Raw genomic sequence first — 25,356 nt, 5'->3', positions numbered from 1 at the left:
TGTGACCTGTGTCTCGGGAACACACTACAGAGAGATTGGGGAAAGGCCTTCCTGTCATCTCATCTTCCGCAGAGGATGTGGCTGTGCAATGTGAAGTGTTGGCTGCGTGGAACGGAGCAGGCGGGGTGGACGACGTTCCGCTTATCACGTTAATGCCTCATGAAGGTACATGATTAAGCTATGTGGAAAAACACTCGGCTAAGCGAAACCATCTGCACGGCCAAGCAGCCAAGTTTGTTTGACTTCTCCAATTACGCCCCCCTCCAGTTGCCATGGATCCCATTCTCTCATTCTTGCTCTGTTTAAGCTCGCATTGTTGTAACAAACTTGATATAATTTGGGTCTCCACCCACTTGTGAAAAGTTTTCGTTATTTGGAATGAGTATCCGCACACAAGATCATGGAAAGATGGCTCGGGGAAGAGAGGTCAGTCTCGCTGCCAATGTCAAATAGTCTTTTAGGCCTCACATGTTTACAATCATCACTTGCAATTAACTTATTCATTTTTTTCCCCCTGACACTCTTGACAGCATACCAGAGTTTGCACAGAGAATGTGTGGGCCTCACTGTGGACTTGAGTGTTCCAAAAATACGGAAATGCGTCTTCTCTTACTCTCCAACCCCCCACCCCTCTTTTGCCTTTTTTACCCACAGTGATTTTCTGGCATTTCAGACTATCTTCAACATGAGCCCATTCGAAAGTCCTTAAGTGACAACAGGTTCCTGTGGCTGTCTCAACTCTTGGTTTTGTTTCACATCCATCAATCTGCTCTCCCCTGCCCTACAACCAAATTATTGATTCAGGCCAGACCACAACCTACAGTACACTGTCTCCCCAATGCAACATACAGAGCTGGGCGTGCAACGTTTGGCACACATTCCCCACAGCCCAGCTATGAAAGAAAGGAGAGATTTTGTATAGACTCACAAACACACAGTCAAAAAGAAGCAACAATGAGAGACACCAACTTGTGTTCTGTGTTTTTTTTTAATTCAACAAATCACTAATCACAACTTCAGCACTATAGAAATGTAGGAGTATTTTCCTAAAAAAAACAATAAGGCACATGTCGGAATGCCGTTTCATGGACGAGAAACAACAGAGGTTTTTGTTTTTTTTACAGTCTTCACCGAAAACTTTCCTGTTAGAACTTGTTTTCCATCTCTCCTCTGAGTCTCGTTGTCCAATCTAATTAGAGCATTACAATGATCTTCAAATATGTTACAGACTTCATGGACATAAACAAGTTTCAAAGTGAACCCAACACAGTACATTCAGTAAATACGTTTAAAAAACTGGCATACTGCTATAGTGAGTAATGCAGTTGTTGACTAGTAACAATCAGGTTATTAGTAAGGTGTACTCTAACACAAACGTTTGCCAGTTATTTGAACAAACTAATATTAAATAGTGTAATAATACATTGCACATAGTGATTCTTTTCTTTTTTGCTTCATTCAGGTAATACACATGCACATGCAAACTCTACAACCGGTCTTTGTCGCACACACTACATCGGCTAAAATACACTCTTTCTTTTTGATTCAGCTTTGACTTTTTAGTAGTGCACTGTACAGTGGCGAGGATCAGTTAACACCAATATTTACCTACGAGTTCATTTTGCTGAAGAAAAAAGAAAAACACTGGAGTTAACGTTTTTTTAAAAGCTTCTGATAAAGACAAAAAAAAAGAAATATATAATATATTCTTTACATTTCCCTCAATCTTTCATGAAATGGTCATTTTCGTTCCCCAAAACGTATGGTATCAGAAAAGGTAATAATATGGAAGGATAATTGTGATTAATTCTTTAATACTGATAACACCTCTATCATAAAAAGAAAGGGGGAAAAACAAAATGGCTTATAGTAGAGAAAGGGCATAATAACTATGTACCAACCATTTAATAATAATCTAAATAGACATCAATATTTTCTTCTTAGTGTAGCTTTGTTGCATATATTATAAACAAACAGAATGGTAAAAAAAAATCCTTCCATAAATATTTCTGTAGGATAAGCCCTCAGATTACTGTAAAACATTAAAGGAGAACTCCCAGCTTGGTTTGTTTCTCAACGTCAGGCCCTTTTTACATAGAAAGCTTCAGTATTGCATCATTACATTTCAGTACACATACAATGCTTGAAAAAAAAGATGGCTATCGAATATATACACAACATAAACACCGTAAAATATCCTTATCAGGGAAAAAAAACTCTTGTATTTGTTTTCAAATTTGCTGTAGAATTTTATAACATCTATAAATGTTTCCAAAATACACATATCTTTCATAGAAAATAATTCTGTACTGTAAATGAGCTATAAAAGTCAAGTAAGAAGTATGTAATTCAAGACAAACATTCGCAAAAGCACTTGGATATTTTGTATTTTATGCATGTGCTATACCATATTATCCTTCGTTACTTCAATTGTACTCTATAGTATCTCTAATTACATTGAGATTTCAAACAAAACTCCTATGCATCGCCTCGTTAAGTTCACCCAGTTTCTGTGTGATGAAGATCGACATTCTAAAATAAAAAAAGAGCTTCTGGGCAAAGTTAATCTCATCCCTGACAGAACACCTTGGACCTAAGAAGACCCTTATTCCAAAAAAAAATAAAGTATAAATCATTACACGAATCACTCCAATCAGACCATATTATGAGTCTACTTTGCCCCAAGCCTTTCTTTAGATGCACAGTTACATGACTGTCGCAATCTGTTCCCCAAAACACAGGGTGGGATGAGGGGGGCGGATGCTAGCTGCTATAGATGCTAAAGCCACAGTTCTTGTCTCTCATTACCAGCCAGCTAGCTCTAGCTGAGTTCACAGAAAAAAAATACCCTACTATACAAACAACCCCAATGAAGCTCCCGGTGACTGAGATAAGTGTAAAGCAGCTCCGACTATTGGTGGCTTAACGTCCAAGTCCAAACACTAGGTTGTATGTGGACTTCTTTTGTGAAGATTTACGATTGATCCCAAAAACACAGACCGAGGCCTGTCTTGGCTGCATTCTCAACAACTACTCAGTGCTGCAAATGATTAGAAACAAAAGGGGATAAATTGCAGGCTTGTTAAGTTGTCTGTCAACCCTTTTCTTCTCTAAATGCAAAACATGCTTGCGTGAAAAACATAAACTTTTTTTTTTTTACTTAAGGGTCGTTAAAATTGATTTTCAGTGTAAACTGATGACTCAGGGGTATTGTATGTGTCGTTTTAATAGTCAATTATCCTGGCATATGTCATTTGTAGCGCATGCCAATAATTTCTTGTCTGGGCTAAAACCCATAGCATTCGAGCAAAGTGCGTACACATGAGGCACATCATGGCATACTATTAATCCCTGCCATTTCATCAGATGGATGGTAGCATCATCCTCACCTCTGACCACCTGACATCTCAGATGGGGCAGAATTTAAAATACTGAAGTATCTGTGAAACATACCAGATGATTGAAAACAAAATGCTAATCGTTTTAGTAGAAAGGCAGTGTTTCAATACTGATGAGCAATACAAAAAAGTCACATGTAGTTGGACCATCATCTAAGCACTATAACATGCACGGCTGAACTTTGTCTGTAAAACTCCATGCCTGATGGCTATAGCATACCACAAATGTACTGTACCACTCCTACCGGCCTTAGTGAGGCCATATTACCATAGATAGTTCAACTAGTCTCTCTCAGCTGCTTTCAAACTAAGGGTCAGTCATCACAAACTTAAAGCTTAAAGCACATACAGTACTGTAGGAAAAATAATCACATGAACAGATTCATTGACATCAGCCTTGTAAAGACACTTGACTTCATCATTTAAGAGTTTCAAATAGCATCTCTTTAGCCAATTCAGATGGCAGACTACTGTGCGATTTGCCACAAGAAAGACTTTTCTCTCTTGAAAAGGAGGGGAATACGTTTACACTTTCAGTGCTGCTAGGATTGTTACATTCTCACCCCATTTGAACTCGCATCTTAACTTGCCTTACACTTGACTTCACCAACCGCCTTTTAACACTTAAAAATTATCAATATGACGCGCAAAATGTTTCCCTTCATATACACTATATATATATATATTAGGGCTGGGACTCGATTAAAAAAATGTTCAGCGAATTAATCCAGAACTATGTAGCTATATTATAGTGCGATTAAAATGAGTTATTTTTTTTTAATCGCGTTAATTTTTGTGTGATTAATTAATCAAAATTAATGCATTTATGTCCCAGATATATATATATATTCTGTTTGATACTGCAAGCTGATTTTACTTCAGTGACTAAATGTTTTGACGGCACAAAACTCGTGATTGGCAAAGAAGTTGTTACAAACACTCTATTTCCAACCAAATGTGCCTCAGTTCATATTTATCTATTTAAAGAGAAATCACTCTGTTGTACTATCACGCCTTTTCAACAAAACAAAACAAAAAGCTTTCGAAAAATATATGATGTAATCTATACATGATAACGTTGAATGACATTTCACAACGTGTCTTTAAACTACAATCAGCATTGCCATTTTCAGTGGTCTTCCTCTTGCCTGGCCCCAGCCTACTTCATGCTCAGTTTTGAGGCATCACCAAGGAAACTGTTTTCATCACAACAAGGCTAGTCTCCCATACTCAGATCCCTTTACTTTTCACATCTATCTCATTACATTACAACATCCTGTTTTCCACCTGTAAAGACACTTTCAAAATGTCCACTTTGTCAATTAAAAAAAACAAATCTTTCCTTTTGACTCTACAATTTCCACATCTTCACCTCTTGACATGTCTATCTCAACACATAGCCTTTTCTTTTCTTTCTATTCTTGAAAACAACACACAACATATAAAAGAATGATTACATTTCCCTAACTCTTCTGTGTGTATCTAAAATTCTTCTACAACTACCTGGAATAAATGCACATAATATCCTACAACTATGATTCAGTTCCTCAGCGCATACTATATATATGTTGTGAATAGCCTACTGTTGTTCGCTTCTTGCTTTGCACACCCTGTTGTATAAGTCATATAGAGTGATTTTTTGCACTGTACAGTGTACAGATTTTAACACTCAGGGTGTTGCTACTACCCTCAAAGTGTTGAGTTTACACCTCCAAATGTACTGTATGTAGGCCACTGAAATGCACTACAGTATGTACATGTGTAGGCCTTCCATGACGTGTGTCTGCCCAGTTTTGGAAGGACCAATGGCCGAACTGCCACTTTTAATACTTGTGTGTTTAATAGAAAAGCAAATGGTTGTTTGCACAAAAGATGTGCACAAAATAGCTAACAGGGAGTAGTTCTGGGGTGTTTTTATTTGCTATTTTAGTCATAGTCGTCGTTTTGGTGATACCACTAGACTACTTAGTATACTATGCAGTATGCCGAGACTATATGGTATTCAAGTTCATCACACAGCTTAGAGTTCATATATGGGAAATATGAATGAAATTAGTTCATTTCCATCTCAAAATGTTCTAGCCTGGTGGGGTACGCTTTCAACTATTCTCAGACAGAACCTTTCCTCCTAATAAAACATATATACATATTTGTGAGGATTAAATAAACTTGGTCGTATAATATATACTCTAAAAGTGTTTCCGTAAGGCAAGAGTGTTGTGGCATTAGTGAACACAGACCTTTGCTAACCATGGTAAACATTGGACTCAGAATGGAATTATAATTTCCGTTCTCTCTCCGCAGTAATCGATGCATAAATGGTTTTTAGGTATTGCACAGAAGCTTCTGTCACGATTAAGATTATTCATAAGCCTTCGGTAAGCAAGTAAATGAAAGTGAACAATATGATTGTTTCGAAAGTAAAAGAATAAGGTATGTAGTGTCTATAAACACATCAAACCCTATACTGTAAATCAATCATAAAGGGACCTACCTGACAGCTCCAATGAAACGAGACAATCCTATTCTACAGTAGTTTCTAATTGCAATTGGAAGTGTGTGTGTGTGTGTGTGTGTGTGTGTGTGTCTGTCTGTCTGTCTGTCTGTCTGTCTGTCTGTCTGTCTGTCTGTCTGTCTGTCTGTCTGTCTGTCTGTGTCTGTCTGTGCACGTGCATGTGTATGCGTGTGTGTATCCCACTTAGACTGATTCAATTGCACTGTCACAAACATAACACAAAATAAATATGCAACACAAGAAGCCAGGGATGAACAGTCCATTATCCCTCTGTTAATTCACAGTTAATATTGATGTGCTGTAGACCCAAAGAGCTAAAAAAAAAAAAAAACAACACAAGACAACAAATTGTCTTGCGGATTTGACCAAATATCACAAACTTAGTGATCCTCAGCACATCCTACATCATTCACTTAGGCAGGGACGACAAACACAGATCTCTGTAAACACAATAAAAAAAATAATCGACAAAACACAGACCTAGCGGTGAGGTAATCCGCTGTGTCCCACGTAGGGAAGCAATACTGTCAGTGATAACATGTAAAACAAAAATACCTCTTAAAAATACTTGTGTTAAACACAAATTTGGATACAATGAACGCTGTTTGAAAGCCATGGTGGCATTGGACAGAATAAAGGCATATTTTGGCACATTTCACTTCGGCTAAGAGCACTTTGAGGAGGAGGAGGAGGAGGAGGAGGCCAAAACCTGGACATAAGTGGGTGGGGTGGGGTGGGGTGGGGAGGGTGCATGGTGGTTAGATAGCCTGGTGGACGACTGGGAGGGTTATTGCACACGTCGGCAGTAGTAGCCTAGGACTTTACATTTCTCGCACAGGTGCTGGGGGTGCTCCTTGCTCTGGTCCGACACGTCCAGGCCATCAGGTTTCTCAAGAGGTCGCTGCCAATGACAAATAAACAGAAGGGCAGTTAGCGACCATGGGTCTCCCGAGATGTGAGTGGGGTCAGTGGCGTTTCAGCATTAGCACACGTCAGGGCGGCGCAACGACATCCAGTGCCACTAGTGTATGGATTTTCTGTTTTTGTTTTTCAGTGGACTAACTAAGAAGCATATTCACTGCATCATATCAACCACCAATTACTAATTAATATACAGGCATTAGATGCCGTTGCACCACCTGATGTCTGAGCCCGAAAAAACAATTTGTAGCCTAAATAATTTCAGCTTAAGTTGATCGTTTAAGTCAGATACAACATTACGTATGTTTAGTGCTGCACATTATATACAGTATTGCACCTACAGTGTCTTCCAATTTAACTAAGCCCCTTATTCTCATATGGCACATTCTTCCTCTACAACAAACACTTGATAGTCTAACAGTTGTCCGTTGTCACTATGTACGCAAGCAATTGACGTGATTTTTCTTGTTCTTAATTTCTTCACACACTACTCCACCCTCACAAGCAACCATTGCTTTTCCAACCAAACACAGCTGTTACAGATACGTGTAGCGATACTGTCACGATTTCCACTTCCAATGTGTAAGTGTGGCAAAAAGAAAAGCACTTCAGCATGGGCCAGTGAAAAGAGACAATACAAGCGCTCGATTGGCTGGCCCCAGCGTATGGTATTACTCTTGACTCGTGTTTGGCTGCTGTCCGACGTTCGGTTTGGGGGGGAATAACTTTTGCTAACTCTTGGGCGACGATCGTGTGTCTGGATGGAGGGAGGTTTGGCGAGATGGAGCGCATAGTGCACAGCGATGAGCCTCAGGGCTAATGAGAGATGCGGGCGTGGCGGTGCGATGCGGTATGGGGTGGGGTGGGCGCCGGAGCGGAAGAGAGACGGAGGAGGAGGCAGCTCTCTGGCACCTCAGACACTGCCTCGCCTCGGAGCGGCTCTTTGCTTCCCAGGCTTAGCGCCGCACAGATGTCAAGCCCTCTCCCTCAGCACATCATTAGAGAGAGAGAGCAGGCAAAATGCTGGCAGGGCAGGCAGCCTCCCTCCCTCCCTCCCAAGCATCCAATCCTCCCAAATTTCACAGCACGTTATGGCAGGCCAGGGTGTTTTATTTGATAAAGAGTCCTCGGACCAGCCCAGAAACAGACAAAAGGCACCCAATATTCTCAGTTTCCCTCTCCTTGGGAACAGATGGTAGTGTGAGAAAATGTGAAGGGGCGAAACACTCGCACGCGCTAGCGATACACACGTTAAATATATTTCCTGCAGTCAGTTCAATGGGTTACTTTTTATGTTGTAAGAAGGCTTTGATATACTATGTGGACTTGTGTTAGAAGGATCCCCGCTGCTGACTTGAGTGAAACATGTTAAGTGGGTGACGTTGCAAATGTGGAGAATTTTCCGGAGAGAGTGAAGCTCACCACAACACACACCCAAGCAGAGGAGCGCTTCTTTCCCACCAGCTGGGGAAATGAACTCTCTCTTTCTATCTCTTCATCACTCCCTCTGTAGCTTTCTCTCTCTCTCTCTCCTTCCCTTTCTCTCTCTCTCTGTCTCTGTGTTTCTCCCTCCCTCTCCACAACTCAAAAGTCATGAAGCATTTTTGTTTATATTAGCCCATTTGTGAGAATATCTCTACCAAATACTTCCTCTCCAGAGTTTCCATTAATAAAACTGATTGACCAACTGAAGTAGGTAGTGAGGAGGCGCTCTCCTCAGACGCTACAGTCGAGTATCAAATCAGGCCAGCCAGATGTCGCTGTGTTCAACACGTCCGCTTTTATACTGATGCACTGTGTACGTGTGTGATTTATCCCCCATGTGAAAAATGTAACAGTCCATTACGCGCATAACATGGATGGTATTTCCCTCCGCCGTCCACACTGCTTGCCAAGCGTAAAGGGCCTCACCACTCGGGTCAAGGAGGACTGGAGTCGGGTAGACGCACGCACGCAGGCAGCAGGGAGCTACAGGCTCTCTCAGGTTAGGGAGGAAGGCCATGTCATTCTATCCCAATGCCATTACCTTGCCAGGCTGAATTGCAGGAAAGTGTGTGTGTGTGTGTAGGGGGAGGGGGCGGGACGCTGGCTGGCTGGCGTACAGGGTTTCGAGTTCAGGGATATTTCATAGATAACGCGTCAGTGCTCTGCCATTCCAGGGAGTCTGCCTCTCGTAAACAGGATTGTAAAAGCCTTGAGGAACAATCAAAGTGTTTATTCCATCTGAAATGGGGGATTTTCCTGTGCTATACTCATGGGCTTCGCCGAGACCATATTTCATCTTTTTTTTGTCGGCTTGCTGGATTAATTATGTTCGTATAAATTGCTTTTACAGAGATAGCCATTATCTTGAGGCGCTGAGGTTTTTTTTGTGCAACACACCAGGCTGTGGCCAAGTCACGCAATTACATCATTCGTCTTCAAGCTTTTACAACTTTACCCTCCTCCAATGTCAAAATACAATCTAAAACAAATGTTTTATTTTGACATTGAAACCCTCCTACCCTTAAATGAATCAGTGATCTGTAACATATTAACTGTCACGTACAACAAACCTGTTAACATCACTGAGCAGAACACCCCCACCTCCCCTTCACCTTGACTTCCACAGTATACACGCTACCTACAGGTTGTATGCCACAGATAACAATATTTTAGGGAAGATTATAAAGCTTACTAAAGTGAACAGTGACGCTAAGTAAACCAAATAAAGAATTTAAGGGAATATGCTCACACACTGTTTGCATATGTTTGTACTGCGTCGTGTTTTGGATTATGAAAGCTCACCTGGGAAACTCCCCTTGTCATTGGGACACAGCCCTCCACAGCACACAGTGGTTACAGCACACAAGGCAATTGCATTTATGCCTCTCCCGTGCAAGGGGGCATCCCAAACGCCAGACCCCAAGGGGGCATTGGGATGGGACTGTACCATGTTCAGGGTACCTCAGTTGTGGAGCAGGATGGGGGAGAGCACTGGTTGATTAGGGATTTGGATCATTGGCGGCTTTAGAAGCAGACGTCAGAATGGCACAACCACAGCTAATGTCCCTAATGTTGGTCCATAAGTTAATTGTACAACATGTCATTTACATGGAATTAATGTATATATGTAAATAATAATAATAATAATTCAATCCATACAATAGTGGCATTAGCTGTGGTTGCACCACCTGATCTGACTGCTACTAAAAATGTCAATGACCCAGTAGCTGCGAGTTTAGGTATGTGATCTGGACTGGGGTGTCAACTATTGCACAAACTTCCATAGTGGTGCAACTGCCCGTCCTGGTACATTATTTGCTTGCCATGGTACACATACCTGCTTGTGAGGGTAAACGTTGATGTGGCACTTGATGCACTCCTGTCCCATGTTGGCCCACGAGTTCCCGCTCATCCACTTCCTCTTGCACTTGGGGCACTTGTACTCTCCAAAGCAGCGCTTCTTTCCCTGATACGGAGTCAGTCCTTCACCCTTAGGCCGGGCCTGTAATAGGAAAATCTGACATTTAGATACGAACATTTTTAGCAACATCATATTGTTTGTGGTGTCCAATAACACAGATTTGGCATATGAAATAGTTTCTTTGTGCTGATGTATTCAGATAACATGGACTAATTGCAGGGTCAAATTGTAGGTTTAGGCCTATATTTTTTGTGTCATGCACAGTTTTAATTTGATTGACAATGTCGCACTGTAAAATCTTAGAATCACAAATTCTGAAAACATCTTGATTGAGAGACGGGCCACATTACAAGACAAAAGCTGTTGTTATTATTACATGCCATGCTAGTAACAGGGCTGCTTACATAAACAACGGACACGTCATACGACTCTTTCTGATAAGCTTGACTTTGTGGCAAGGCGTCATATAACAAAACAAAACAAAACTCATGCGATATGTCAGGTTGAGTCGACTCATATTTTGGAATTGGTTATAATGCTGCCATAACAGAGAGCAACCCTTTTCATGGCAAAAAAAACCCTTATGTTGTCTCATTGTGTGTCACATTGTGTGTTCCTAGCAGTTGTTTTATGAAAGCTATAACACCAGTTTGAAATCATAAATCCACATTCCTAACCCACCCCTAACTTTTAAACGTTTTGGGATCATCTTCTTGAGTCCAGAGACGACCCTATATAATAAAAAAGGTTCTGGAATGTGCTCAGGCTGGAAACACATTACGTCATGCGTCATATAACGAAACTCTGCTTTTCATTTGAGGCTTATATTTTAGCTTTTGGCATCAATTATGAGCCACGTATCACTCTCGCTTTAGAGACTGTAATTTTATAGATGCCAAAAGGTTTTTTTTGCCATATATGCATCACATTAAGGGCAGTCATCTGTGAAATGCTTCAATTAGGAAGCCTAACTGACAACTCAGGTGAGCCTTACTTTCCCCATTAATGTCTACAGTAAAGACCTCATTGTTCTGCAGTGATACGGTGACCATCAGTGGAAACTTGTGAAACTGCCTCGACTATTAGCAGTGATATGGCGTTAGAAAGCGGTCTCTAGTGAACTATGAAGTATAGCCGGTAATGGTCTGAAGAGAATGAGTTAATGCTGGCATTCGTATCTGGGCCACGAGAAGCGTAAGAGAGAGAGGAAAGTCAGTTTTTCCTCCGAGGTCCCTCAAGCAAACGTTCCATGTCATCCTGTTATAAGTGACAGCACGCAAACCTCTGGCCAACGCTAACAGAATTTACAAATGCTTCACTTACGTTAGTTGAAAGCCTGTCATACTTCATGTTAAAATGAATTCCTACATTGCAAATGTTGGACTTGTCTAAAATGAGATAAAAATAAATAATGAATATATAAATGCGCGTCTGATTGCAAGGTGTATCTGATCTGACATGTCACTTTCTGTGTACTCACTGGGAAAAAAAAACGCAAATGTGTTCCAGAAAAATCCTCTGATTTCATTGTGTGTGTGTGTGTGTGTGCTATGATAATGTGAACTGCGATTCCTGGCATCTGGATGTAGCAACAGCCTTCAGAAGAAGAAAAAAAAGTCCCCGGAGAGCATTCACCTCGGCAGATGTTTGTAGTCTCCCTGGACATGTGTTGTGTCAGGCTCTCTCCAACATGTGCATGTCATTATATCGCTTTCTTGCCTCCTCCTCCTTTTTTTATCTCAAATCACCGCTGTGCTATAATTACTTGTATGCAGCCCCCTTTCTTCCTTTACAGGGAAACATTTTTTTTATGGCATTAGGATTTTTTTTGTAAGGTTTCAGGTTTTTTTTGACAAGTCTCAAACAGAGCACAAATTGCTCCCAATCACAAGGTATCCAAATGAGGCTGAATGCATCACACAGCCCTCTCCTTCGCCGTCAAGGCAGCGGGATGTGTTTCTCCAAACTGGAGAGTAAATGGTGCAGAGCTGGTTCCATATTTTCTCCCGTTTTTTTTTTCTTAGTGGGGTGGGGGGTGATAGGTTATATACCCTGGTCCCATATGAGTAATGAGTGTTGTAATCACAAGCATCTGGCCAAGTACAGGGTCATAGCCAAGGGCCTTTGCGTCAGTGCTTGCACACAGCGAGAGAGAGAGAGAGAGAGAGAGAGAGAGAGAGAGAGAGAGAGAGAGAGAGAATCTAAGCTAGTCTCTCTCCCATCGCTACGTTAAACAATGTGACTCACAGCCGACTGTCAACAAAAGCATCTTCTTCCCGGCCTGACAGCAGCTGGAAATGATGACACTGGCGGGGTCCTGGGTGGCGTGGCGTGCCGTTGTGTGGCGGCAGGCTGGGCTGCCAGCACTGGCCAAATGGCCGCATGGATAGATGGATAGATCGAGAGCTGGAGGTACACAGGACTGACGTAAAGCTTGCAGCTAACGAGTGTGTGTGTGTGTGTGTGTGTGTGTGTGTGTGTGTGTGTGTGTGTGTGTGTGTGTGTGTGTGTGTGTGTGTGTGTGTGTGTGTGTGTGTGTGTGTGTGTGTGTGTGTGTGTGTGTGTGTGTGTGTGTCTCTCCCCCACGCCCGCCAGCCTGCTCTCATAAAGCCTAGGCTGTGCTGAGGGCGGCTCCCCTCTCTCACACACCACCAGAGGGAAAACAATCCAAGTCATGACAGCATGTGGATTTTGTTTTAAAATGTCCATCCCTCGGGAAGTCCCATTAGAGAGGCATATGTGCGCTGGCTCTATAGAACTCAACTGTGGATGGATGGAGTTTCTACCTCTGGCCAGGCCAGTATCAGGCTGTCAATACTGGTAGAGTATACAGTACCCAGATGAGAGAAAGGCAATCACGAATGAAGTGCAAGTACACAAATGCAAACCAAATTCACATGATGATCATGCAGTTACGAATCATCTGTGGGTAACTCATAATCAAGAGTTAAATTTCTACCAGAGACACACAGCAGAGGTGTGGTAGGCCTACGTAGAAGGTAGAAACCTAAATGGTTGAAACTCGTTAACTACTATGTATGTATCACGCTAGCCTATGTAGTGAGTGAACACCACCAGTCCAGATAAAGTTCACATGTTCTCTAAATAAGCTAATCCGCATTAGCATAAACTATTTAGCCAGACAGGTACATGAAGTGTTATGACTTATGATAGGCCCAGCCACTATGGACCTTACACATCTAAGAATCCTGGTCCTATCCTACGTTGACCTTATGACTCTACATTCTCTGTCTATCTCTTCTTCCTCTGCCTTCCTGCTTTTTCTGCCTCTCCTCTATACCTCTCCTATTAAATCTATCTCTAACAATGTTTTTTTTTCCATTTGTTAAGCACTTTGAGTTACATGCCTTGTATGACACAGTGCTATACAAATACAATTATTATTATTATTATTATTATGAGGCAATTAGTGTCGTTGACTCGTTAATTAGTGATACGTTAATTGGATACAAGCGTTAAGTGCGCAGAGAGAAGGAATACAGGGTTTACATTATTTAAGTTGAATCTTCCACCACACCTGCATGTGTATTTGATATGGGTGTATATTTTGACTTAACACAGTTGTTTATTATTGAGGTCACACCCTGAGATGACGGACCAGATGTAAAGTCAAATAGAGAAGCCTGTCCAACCCTATATGTCATAATAAATGTATACCATATATATTACATATAAAAACACACAGATATATATATATATATATATATATATATATATATATATATATATATATATATAACCAGCTGCTTCCGATTAACACCTACATTGACTAAGTAATGAAATAGGCCCCTAACCTCTTTACTACAAACAGAAAAGGAGATCATTGCATATTGTTTACTTTCTGTGTAGAGATGGGGGCTTCTCTCTTGTTACATCCTTAAGGCCTGCTGGGCAAGGTTACTTCCTAAATATACTTGACCTATATTGTCCAGGAGTAGTGTAATCTCAGTGGTCGTGGCCAGGCCCATCCCCAGCTCAGCAACCCTTATCTGGGAGACAGCCTGCATTCCTGAAACTGCCTGTGTCCTGTTCAGCCTGTTGCCTTTCACATTACGATTTGCTTTTGAAGAGAATGCATCTGAGGTGTTTCTCAACAGTTTTGTTGCTCACTAAATTATCAACTTACTTGGTGCTAGGGGTGTGCAAAATAATCGTCATATCGATGCATCGCGATACTTACTCTCACGATACAATGCATCGATTCATGACAAGGTATCGTGATACTTACTTTCTCAATATACTATACAATATACAATATAATATGGATTCATGACAATTGATTATTTGATAACAATAAAATTCGATTTGCCACAGGTTATTTTGTTCAGTAGAGAATAGGTAATATTTCTGTTGTGATGTAAGCTCTCTCCCAGATGATAGAATGCTTAAATAGAATGAACTGACTTAAGAAAGCTACACAGCAACTGACAAATAAGCTGTATTTTACACATTTACTGAAGTAAATATCGCAATGCATCACAGTAGTACATGAATCGCAATGCATCGTGATAGAATCGCATCGTGGCATGTGTATCGTGATGTGCATCGAATCGTGAACCCTTTGCCAATACCCACCCCTACTTGGTGCAGTGCAATTTCCCATACGCAACCTACTAAATTCTGCTAACTGATTAGCAACAATGGGTCCTGGACTCTTGAGAAGGAATTCTTAAAATGTACATACTGTGATCTACTTTTTCAGTCAGTATAAAAGTGGTGTATATGAGGGTCTACTTTACTTACACTACTGTATGTAAATAACTTTATACTGTATACATGCTACAGCATGTTTAAGTATTTTGGTCTAAATTATACATTTACTATACTTAACATATAACTGATATATAAGGGCCTACTTTACTTACACTAATTAAGTTAATAACATTATACCGTCTACATGCTACAGCATGTTTAAGTATTTTTGTCTAAATGATACATTTACTATACTTAACTTACACTAATTTAAGGTTAATAATTAAATAACTTAAATAACACTGGTGACTACAGTGTGTTAGTTTATCTCATTACTAGTATGCTACTGCTATTAGCATACTATTTCACAACACTTTCCCAGTATGGCTGTCCCCAAAATATGGGGTGTCAGTGAAAAAAAGGCCCTGTGTTGCCCCGATGGAGCCCAGCTGAGCACCCTGGAGGACTGCCAAGGGATACATGATACTGTTGTTTACAACACGCTAACCTACTTAAGCTGTATTTTTAAGATATTCAATCTTCAAAAAAATGTGCTGTAGGTGCAATCTTGTGTTGTTAAAACGGCACAGCATGATTATGGACACTGCCTTTGGTTGTTAAGATTAAAGGATAGGCCTAGAGAGTAGCTGAGATACAGTAAGTACATAGTATGTGGTGACTTAGCACCAACTAGAGGTATTGCTCTTGGGGGATGTGGTTTTGGGAAGATTTTTGAAGTGTTTAGTACCGACCTCTACTCTGTGACTAAGACGGCAAGTATCAAGTGGCAACCTTCCGGTCAAAGTAACGAAGCCAATTTTTTTGCAGCCACAAGCTGGTTATACATCCTTCAACAGTCTCCGCTTCGATTTTCTTTTCTGTAAATGTTACTCATAAACAAAGTGGCACACATCAAGAAAAAAAGAAAACAGAAATAACAACTAAATCACACCCCTATCAAAACACCACTTAACGGCTTCAAACGAATTAGCTCGAAGTGTACACAGAAATAGTTTCCAATAACAACTTGAGGAGGAAAAAAAATGACACACTAATGGACTAGTGACGCTATGGTTTAACCAAAGTCTGCCAGACACATCACAGGTTTGGTTGCGTGTGTTTACATAACTCTGCCTGGTGGTGCTGGTGTCGTATTTGGGCGTCTGGGAAGACTGTCAAGCTCTAGTTCAACAGGCTGGAAACTATAGGGGAACGTAACATGTTGGATTCTTTTTAAAACAGCGGTAAAGATGCAGAAGATACAATGCTTTGAAATAGGAGAGGGGGCTGTGGCAGGGCTGTATATTTGCCAGAGGGTAATTCATCAGCTGAGATTTGGGCTGTTGGTGTGTGGGGAGAGAAAGCTCTTGGGCTGAGCGGCGCGATTGCCGGGCCCGAGCGAGGGGGAGAGTGGATAGAGAGATCTGTTTTCAAAGAGCTAGTCGCTGACTCTCTCTATCTCCTTAGCGTTCACTCACCTGAGCAGAGGACTTTCAGTCTGAGACGCGTGCGCGCACACACACACACACACACACACAGACGCACACACATACCGCTTACATTATACTTATCCCATGCCTGTCATAATACTTAATACTATTCCGGATGAGAGAAAAGGAGATGGAGAGGGAGAGAAAGAGAAAAATAGACAGAGAGGGACACAGAATCTGAGAGGAAGGAAGATGGAGAAAAAGAAAAGAGCAGAACAGGGTAGGCCTAAAGAAAGTGAGGGATTGAGAGAGAGAGAGAGAGAGAGAGAGAGAGAGAGAGAGAGAGAGAGAGAGAGAGAGAGAGAGAGAGAGAGAGTAAAGAACACATCAAAGAGCTTGGGTGCCTTTCCGTTTGAATACTCCCACTGACAGACGAAGCGAGAGGGAGAGAGAGCGATAGAGGGAGAGAGGGAGGGAGAGCGACAGACAGAGGCAGCCCCACACTGAGCTGCCTGATAAGGGCCTGAAGACAGACACATGCTGCACGTCAGCCGGGGCCATCACTGCCATACATCCTGCCACTGCCACAACACAGATAACTAGCGCACAAATACAATCACGCAGAGTAAAGACACTGGGAGAGGCGTAGAAAAATGTGGAGGAAGACAGAGACAAAGAGAACACAGTGTGTGAACACATGCACAGAGAGAGAGAGAGAGAGAGAGAGAGAGAGAGAGAGAGAGGGGGGTTTAAAACTGAGAAGAGAGAAATTGAGGAAATAAAGCTTTGGAGTGTCAAGAGAAAGGGAAAAAAGACAACAAGCACCACCACTACCACCCACCTCCTCCACCCCCAGTCCCCCCTACAGCTGCGTGCTCCCCCAGGGGGACGGTGGAGAGGAGATGGGGGCCCAGGTCCGGCACATCTCCACACCGCCAGCGAGCTAGCTCCAGGCAGCCGCCCCTACCCCTCCCCTCCAAAAAGGACAAATACCACAACACCACAGTCATCTCTCCCTTCCCCAGCTGGGGAGGCCTCTCCAATCAGGCCCAGCAGGGCCGAGTTGGGGCTGGAGCTGGGGCTGGGGCTGGGGCTGGAGCTGGGGGTACTTGGGGGTGCGGGTGCGGGTTGTTGGGGGTGGTTGGGTCTGGGGGTGGGGCGGAAACCAAAAGCAGATGGGCTCCACACGGGTATAACACAGCAAAACATTGGAAAGTCATTGGTGGAAGAGGAAAAAAAAGAGGGAATAAAAACACACACACTCTGACCTGCTTTGAATTAGGAAGATAGCTATAGGTTGGCTAAAGCGGGCGGGAGAGTTGTTGAAACGCTAACTTTTGACCTTTTTGTGCTTCAGAGACCTACACAATTCTTGTCAGCGTTATCACACAAAATAAGGGAGTTGTTGCCGTTATTTATTTGCGTGGCAGAAATGAAACATGTTTTCAACAATCTACAGGCAATTGTGTTCTAGGAGAGGCGGGAAAAGAATCTGCTGGATAAATAAAAGACTCGGGTCTTGACAATTGTTGGTAATAATTGCGAGAAAGCCACTTCTCTGGTTTCAATTTAGGAATCTCGGGAGTTTCAAGGAAATGCAGCTCAATCTTTTAGAAGACATCCTTCACATCTCAGCACAGCTTTTCATTGTACATTGCACAACAGAACTTTTTTTTGGCAGAATGCACCGTACAAAATTGTGCAGGGGTGCATTTCTGGAAACCAAAGTTGCTGACTACATTAGCTACTTTGTTGTTTCCATTGGCAACTACAGAAGTTGCTAACAGGCTACAACTTCTCTTTTGAGAAAGGCACCCCAGATCATAAGAAAGGGAAGTTTTGCATTTCCAACCAGAATACTTGAACCGTACTGTACGTGAGCTATGTGGCTTGCTTGAAGCAGTCCAACTTCATGCTGTGTGATGGTGTGGACAGATCCTACTGTAGCCTACGCACACTCACAGCAGCTCCACTAGACCTCATGGTCGACCTGTTTGTCTGTCTGTACACTAACATCTCACATTAACTTCCAAAAGCCCTATCAAATCACAACAAGAAATCTCATTAGTCGTCTCTTCAACAAGCTTATGAAGCTTATGAAATTGAGCTTGTGAAATGTGACATAGCTCCAGCAAGAAAATGAGACAGCTAAAGACAAATGTTGCAAAGCACATTTGAAACAGATTAAAGAACAAAATGAGACCGATCAAGACAAATGTTGCAAATAATTACACAAAAAATGCATCCAAATCTAATTTCTTTTGGATGATTTTTAAAAACCACGCGCCCTACATGACAGTCCGTGCAATAGCACTTCATTTTTAAGGAGCCTTCTCACAAAACTAAACTGAACAGTGGAGCGATACACAGCAGTCAGTCAACACCTGGAGTATGCATCACAATGCTAGCAGCGCTATCAAACAGCGCTCTGTCTGGCTGCCTATGTGGGGGAGAGGGCTCTGGGGGCCAAGAACTCTCTCTCTCTTCTCTCTCTCTCTCTCTCTCTCTCTCTCTCTCTCTCTCTCTCTCGCAGATGGCCTTTCCCTCCAGCTCCAGACACAAGAGTGATAGTGTCACCCCCATCAGCTGCAGGCGGCTGTGTGGCCAGCGAAGAAGGAACACTTTTTTTTTCCAGCACACACACACACCATCAGTTATTTCCGGAGCCGAGCACTGCAGCGGCCCAGGCTTTCCAAGCAAGGCATTCCAGTCAGGTGCATGCTTGTGCCGCTATTTAATAATCCCAACTAGCAGCAGGACTAAATGAAGCCAGTGTTCCCTGGACCTCTCCTTGGGTTCCCTTGGTTTTTTGTGGGTGCAGCTGCTGTCTCTCTTTTTATGCCTGTGGTTGGGGTGGGGGGGTGGGGGGGGGGGACACACTCACAGGGGGGAAAAAGAAAGACACAAACTGACAAGAGAGAGAACAGGTGTGTTGTTAAATGATAAATCTGCCCTGTTTCCCACAATGCCATAGTGTTTTAAAAACAATCCCGAGGCTGTATGTGAGTGAGGACTGATGCCTCTGTTGAAAGAGAGGCACAGATAGTAAAAGCACGGCCTCCACTGGGTAACAAGCTCACAAAGAGGGGAGGCAGAAAATTGCTCCATCAGCCGGGCCTGTCTATAAAACACAAACACAGCACTACTGTGTCATCAAAGCACGCGTGGCTCTGTGATTCTTCATCTCCAAATCACATGTCACATTTGGAGATATTAATGTCATTAAACAAAAACGGAGGGAAGACAACATTCAAGCGCCCATCATCCACAGTGACCTACAGTGAAGAGGTGAAAAGCTTGTCGTGACACAAGATATTAGCAAAAAATGTTCGTGAAAAATATACCGCCAGACACATTAACTTGAGTGGTCATCAGTTTTGAGTCCCGGTGGCCATTCGTTCATTTCTGGCCCTTGGACTGGACTTATTTTCTAGGTTATTACAAAGCAAAAAAAATCCATGTTTTCCAAGTATTCCAGATAGTGCTGGACAGCTTCCTGGTTCCTGGCGTGGAGCCGCGGGAGTTTTGGCTGCTCGCTCCCTCTCTCTCTCGCCGGCATCTGGAAGCCATCAGTGTAAACAATGGCGTCTGCTGAGCGCTGAGCCGGGGCCCTTCTCTTCTTCTCCCCTTCTCCCAGGGGACAACGCTCCAGAGAACACAAGAGAACACCAAAACCTAAACCACCAGATACAACAACGTGCTCAATTGGGGGGGACAGGAGGGGGGTAGAGAGAGAGAGAGAGAGAGAGAGAGAGAGAGAGAGAGAGAGAGAGAGAGAGAGAGAGAGAGAGATCATGATTCCACTCTGCTTTCTAATCTCTGTTTAAGTTGGCCCAGATACAGAAAAAGGTAGATTTACAGATACGAAGGAAAGACACACAGATCCGATTTGCCCTCCCTCCTCAGAGTTTAGTCTCTCTCTCTCTCTCTCTCTCTCTCTCTCTCTCTCTCTCTCTCTCTCTCTCTCTCTCTCTCTCTCTCTCTCTCTCAGTTTTGTTTAGTTTGGTCATTAGATGACAACCTGTTGATAAAGCCAGTAATATATTGACATGTTGGCTTATTTGCCATAGCCACTGTTGACAAAAGCACTACACCCCCCCCCACACACACACACACACACACACACACACAACACTGAACTTACAACACAGATAGGGCCAATACCACTTTCTCCCTCTTAACACTGTGTGCCATCGCAGCTTGTTATGTTCATGTACGTATCTCCAAAACTGTGGTTCACACAGACATCCGCCCCAATCCACCCACCCACCCACCACCCTGCTCCCCTACTGTTGCTGCTTTCACATGTCAAGTGTGAACCCATGTCGGTATGTCAGAGATTCCTGACCAATATAGCAAGGCCACACCGACGCCCACAAAGAGTGAGGGATATGAGCCCTGCTCTGCACTGCCACCCTCCTGCCTGCTAGGCTACTTGCTACCCGCTGCAGGGGCGACAGCAGGCAAGCAAGCCAGCCCTGTGAGCCAACGTTCATGCCACCACCTGACTGCTGCGTTTTGGATAAATTTGGAGTGAATTTATGCCAGGAGATTAAATAGACGGTGTAAGACAAGTATGACTGGCCGCTGGTCAGGAATGAAGGATGGTTATGTGAAGAGTTAGTGGGGCTATAAAAGTGAAGAGAGGGCTGTCTGACTGACACCAGGCTCTGGCTGAAGACGAGGGATCTTCACATCACATCCGTTGCTGATCTGGCTGCTCTGGTCCTCCTGCTTCATGTCCAGCTGTTCTCACAGGACCACAGTGCTAAGATAAGGATCAATCTTAGGCAGTAAATTGCTCATAAATAACCCAAGCATTGTGCAATGCCACAGACACTCGGCTTCTTTTAAATATTATGTAACCTGCTACTCATGGGCATTCTAGTGTCGCTAAAGACTAGGGCTGTGTAACGATATTGGATCGAACCGAGAAATCGTGATACTCAGTCACGATACTGTATCGTAATATAAGGGGGCAGTATCGTGATACGCCCTTTCAAAGTTTTGTTATCCTTCAGTCCAGAAAACAACCATATGATACAATGTGATAGTGCTTCCAAGCTTCAAATGAGATGCATTTCCGAAATCGTGGGGTGTATCGAACCGTAGGTCAAAAATCGTAGTGAGTTTAGTGTATCGTTACAGTCCTAGTAAAGACGCTATGTATGTAAGAAATAGCTGATGATAAAATAGTCATGATTCCAGCAAAGGACTTCAACATTAGGCAACTTCATCAATAACAACATTAATACAGCCAGAGCATTTGCATTTTATAACTGAGCTTACATTTTGCTAACTCTGTTTACATTCTGAGAGTGGACTTTCCCTTTAGTCTGCAGAAGAGATGGAGTATTTCCCTGTATGTTATACTGAGACTGAAGTACGGCTCTTGGACGTAATCCTACATTTCACACCTTTAAGAGCCAGGAGGTGAAAAAAGCAAGCAAACTAATTTCAAACGCATATGTGTGTACAGCCATAAACAAAGGCCTCCCTTTGGTCTCTTTGCAAAGTGTTGCGAGGGTTGGCTCGGAGCGAAATGGTATTATTCTAGCTCTCACGTTACCCTCACGCTACATCTACGCACCAGAGATGGCTCCACTGTTTGGAGGGCCAATCAAAGGGGGGACTAAGGTGGAAACTTTTCTGTGTTATATAGCACCACAGCTCAAGCTCCAAAGCTGACACATACGCTGGCAAGCGTGTAAGGATGGTCCGAAGCGTTTTAAGAAGGAGAAAAAAAAAATCAAGTCTGGATCACAACCAATGGGTGTATTTATGAAAAGTTTCCAAAATCCTTCCAGTCATGCAATCTAAGTAATGATCCCATAAACCAAAGCTATTCTCACATAACATTCTCAAAACACTCAAAACAATGGTTTGAGGCGAGCTGAGGAGCAAACCCTCAATATGAGCGTGCACACTGGAGACCGGATAGCATAACACACAATAAATCAGTTCTTGGAACCAACCAGGCAATCTCCTTATTCATAGGCAATAACATTACATTTAGTCGCAGTAACAAATGGAGAAGTTATTAAGATACCACAATACTTTGCTCTGCGTGTATCCCTTGCCCTACATTTCAGGAGAAGTCCTTCAGAGACCACACAGACCCTGCCTCTGCTTAACAGCCAAAGTGACACTACTCTGTGCACATTTTCACATGTTTCTCCCTGACCTACAAGTTCTGTACATACTATACAGTAGGCTATACCATGAAATCAGCTCAAATGGCTATTTGTTGCCCCATATTTTTAGGAGCTGAATTGCAGTTTTCATATGTGCCGCTGACATTTTCTCATGCCCTTAGCCATAAGGCCCCCTACTAAATTGATTTGGCTTCTTGCTGTTTGTTTTTCTTTGCTTTCGCCAAACGAGGGGGGGCTCTGTAGTATCTTAGCAGCGTTGGTTACACAGTGAGGGCATATCCACAGACCTGTGCTAACTTCACTCTGCGCCCAGGGCCCTTGTCAATGCACATCCATCAGCGTCCTGGTGTGAGGATGGCGACAAGCAAATAGCTCGCAAACCACTAATATTTTTCAAGGGGCCTTATCAAGCGCTAATGCTGCTCTTAATGAGAAGACGCTAGGAGGCCCAGACAGACAAGAGGGCCCTTCTCCTTTCAGTTCACGAGTACCCTCCATGGGAAGGTACAATGCCGAGTCGCAGTGATAGAGTGTATTTATACTAAGAGCAGCCCAAGCTGAACCCTCTGCACGCTGCCAAAACGGTACTGTTTTAATTATTAGAACTATATTGGTTGCTGTGGCTATGGCTATCTATGCCTCACACTCACTACAGACATTCTACTGCTCTGTCTATAACACACTCAGCTAAAACTAGAACTAGGGACTTTGTCTTTTAAAAATAAACCAGCATAAAAATAGATCCTAATGAGTTGTTAGCTTTTTGAGAACCCCGAGAAGCCTACAGATTAATATGTCTGACATTACTATACAAAAACACAACTCATAGGCCTACTACCATATATTGAAATGCACTTTCCATAAAACGGTTATAATGCTACAAAATGCATTCCTAGGAGTTTCAGCGAGGAGTTTCAATGCATGTTAGAGCAAAGTTGAAACATCAGTTATCAATGTGCCAAAAACTTGACATTAAACTGGACCTCCAGTACATCACCAGTCCAATACAGGGCATGGCTACAGTGAGATAATAAGACTAGATGCTGTCATCTAACTTTCACATAGCTAACATAAATCTGAACAGCCCATGCAGTCCTTCATAAGCCACAACTGAAATCACACAGTGAGAGGCCCATTCAGAATTGACAGATGCCTTTAAGAAATTGCACTGTACGCTGTATGCAACGCCCACTAAAACGTTTATCACCACACATGAATATGAACATGGCCATTGTTTTACCAGTTAATTCATATTTAAGACCACCCATAATCTTAGTACAGTGGTTGAAAACAAGCGATTCCAGGGGGATGCATCCCAGGTCCAACAAGTAAAACAATGCTAGAGTTCCTTGGTGGTGTTTAACAAAGAATTCTCTGGTTAACTGATAGCGCCAGTGATGTGTCTCACTAGGATCAGCTGGTTCAGATAATGGCTTTCCTCTACAAAGCTGGGATTTCCACAGTTATCTCAGTGTTCATCACAAGACTGTGTAAACACTCCAAAAAGATCCCAGGCCACCTCTACACTACGGTGTGTGTAAACCTTCCAATAATTTGTGGTTAGCCTCTCTGCATGTTGTCAACATTCCTGTTATAGTGAACTGCTACAATTCACATTTGACTTTTTTGTGAGGTCTAAGGTTCAAAACTGTCAAAACGACACACAACAAAACCACATAGATTTCTTTTTTAATCCAAAGAATCATTTGCATGCTTTGCGAAAATGACTCCGTGATAGAGGGGAGACCAAAACCAACCGATTACAACTCCAACCAGCACTCCCACCAGGACCAAGTTTGACATCTACACAAACTGACTTACTGGTTTCACAGTTATGACTGTCATTTCCTCTGGATTTACAGTAAGATCTCCTCTGGCTGATCTTATTTATATGTCTCCACAGTCTCAATTATACAAGGCTGTTGTTTTCTGGGGAAGACATTTATTAGACAGTGTCTCCACTTTTTGTGTATCAGTTTATCAAGTTGTCGCCAGGACCAAATCCATCTTAATTCATTTTGAGCATTTCCAATGGCTCGATGGGGTGTGTTTAAGGCAATGACTCGCTAGTTTCATTGGTAGGTGAGTAAAAGGAAAGAGTGCTCTGATTGGTTGTTGCTTCAACCACTAGCAAGCAGAGACATGTCATTAACATGAGTTATACCTCTGAACCTTCCCTCAGAGAAATTGGTTTATAAGCTGATCTAGCCAGACCAACCACTCAAAGAGAGAGTTGTAGTTGTGAAAGCCAGGCTATAAGAAACCCTGCCTACATTTCTAATGTGTTTGTGTTTGTGTTTGTGTCTGTGATCTACATGTCTGTTGTGTTGAGTGCTCATCAGAGAAGCTTGCCCCGTTACACCGGCCGCGACGAGATACATGCGACAGAGAATCGCTTCTGTGCAGCAAGAGTGATACGAGCGATTGAAGCGACAACAGTATGCCCGGAGATTCTTTAAGTATATATCTCTCTACTCTCTCTGGTATGTCCGTGAAAAGCAGACTACAAGTTTCCAACATTCCCATTGGCTGTGGTCTATACAGTCATTGGCTGTGGCGGCTTGTCGCAGAACCGCATCATAGCTCATTTGCATAACATTCCAAGGAGTTCAACTACAAACTGTCTCTCTCGTCACGCAAATAGCCTCTAGTCTCCAGAATCGCTTTTGTCGCGCAACTCAATACAAAGTCAATTACTTCCGTCGCTCGACTCGCTCATGTCGCGGCCGGTGTATTCGCCCAGTGAGGATCATTGACATTTTTTCACAGCAAACGTCAGGTGGCGCAACCACAGCAAATGCCACAACTGTATTAATGA

The 25,356-nt window shown here is 42.7% G+C and overlaps 1 protein-coding gene across 2 annotated transcripts in view; it reads right to left on the bottom strand.

The window, feature by feature from the left end:
* Window positions 1-1,126: 1,126 nt before the first annotated feature.
* Window positions 1,127-25,356, bottom strand: part of zcchc24 (zinc finger, CCHC domain containing 24) — a 44,618-nt gene continuing 20,388 nt past the window's right edge. Inside the window, exons 3-4 of one of the 2 annotated variants that reach the window (XM_063191567.1) lie at window positions 10,157-10,336; window positions 1,127-6,814 (exon numbers count right to left, since the gene is read on the bottom strand). In XM_063191567.1, coding sequence (XP_063047637.1) covers window positions 6,701-6,814; window positions 10,157-10,336 — 294 coding nt within the window. In that variant the 3' untranslated portion in view covers window positions 1,127-6,700. The remainder of the gene's footprint in view (window positions 6,815-10,156; window positions 10,337-25,356) is intronic. The other variant, XM_063191568.1, reaches the window with a different exon arrangement.

This window comes from Engraulis encrasicolus, chromosome 24 (genome assembly GCF_034702125.1).
Source record: "Engraulis encrasicolus isolate BLACKSEA-1 chromosome 24, IST_EnEncr_1.0, whole genome shotgun sequence".
Classification (NCBI taxonomy): domain Eukaryota; kingdom Metazoa; phylum Chordata; class Actinopteri; order Clupeiformes; family Engraulidae; genus Engraulis; species Engraulis encrasicolus.
This window is presented reverse-complemented; position numbering and strand designations above follow the sequence as displayed.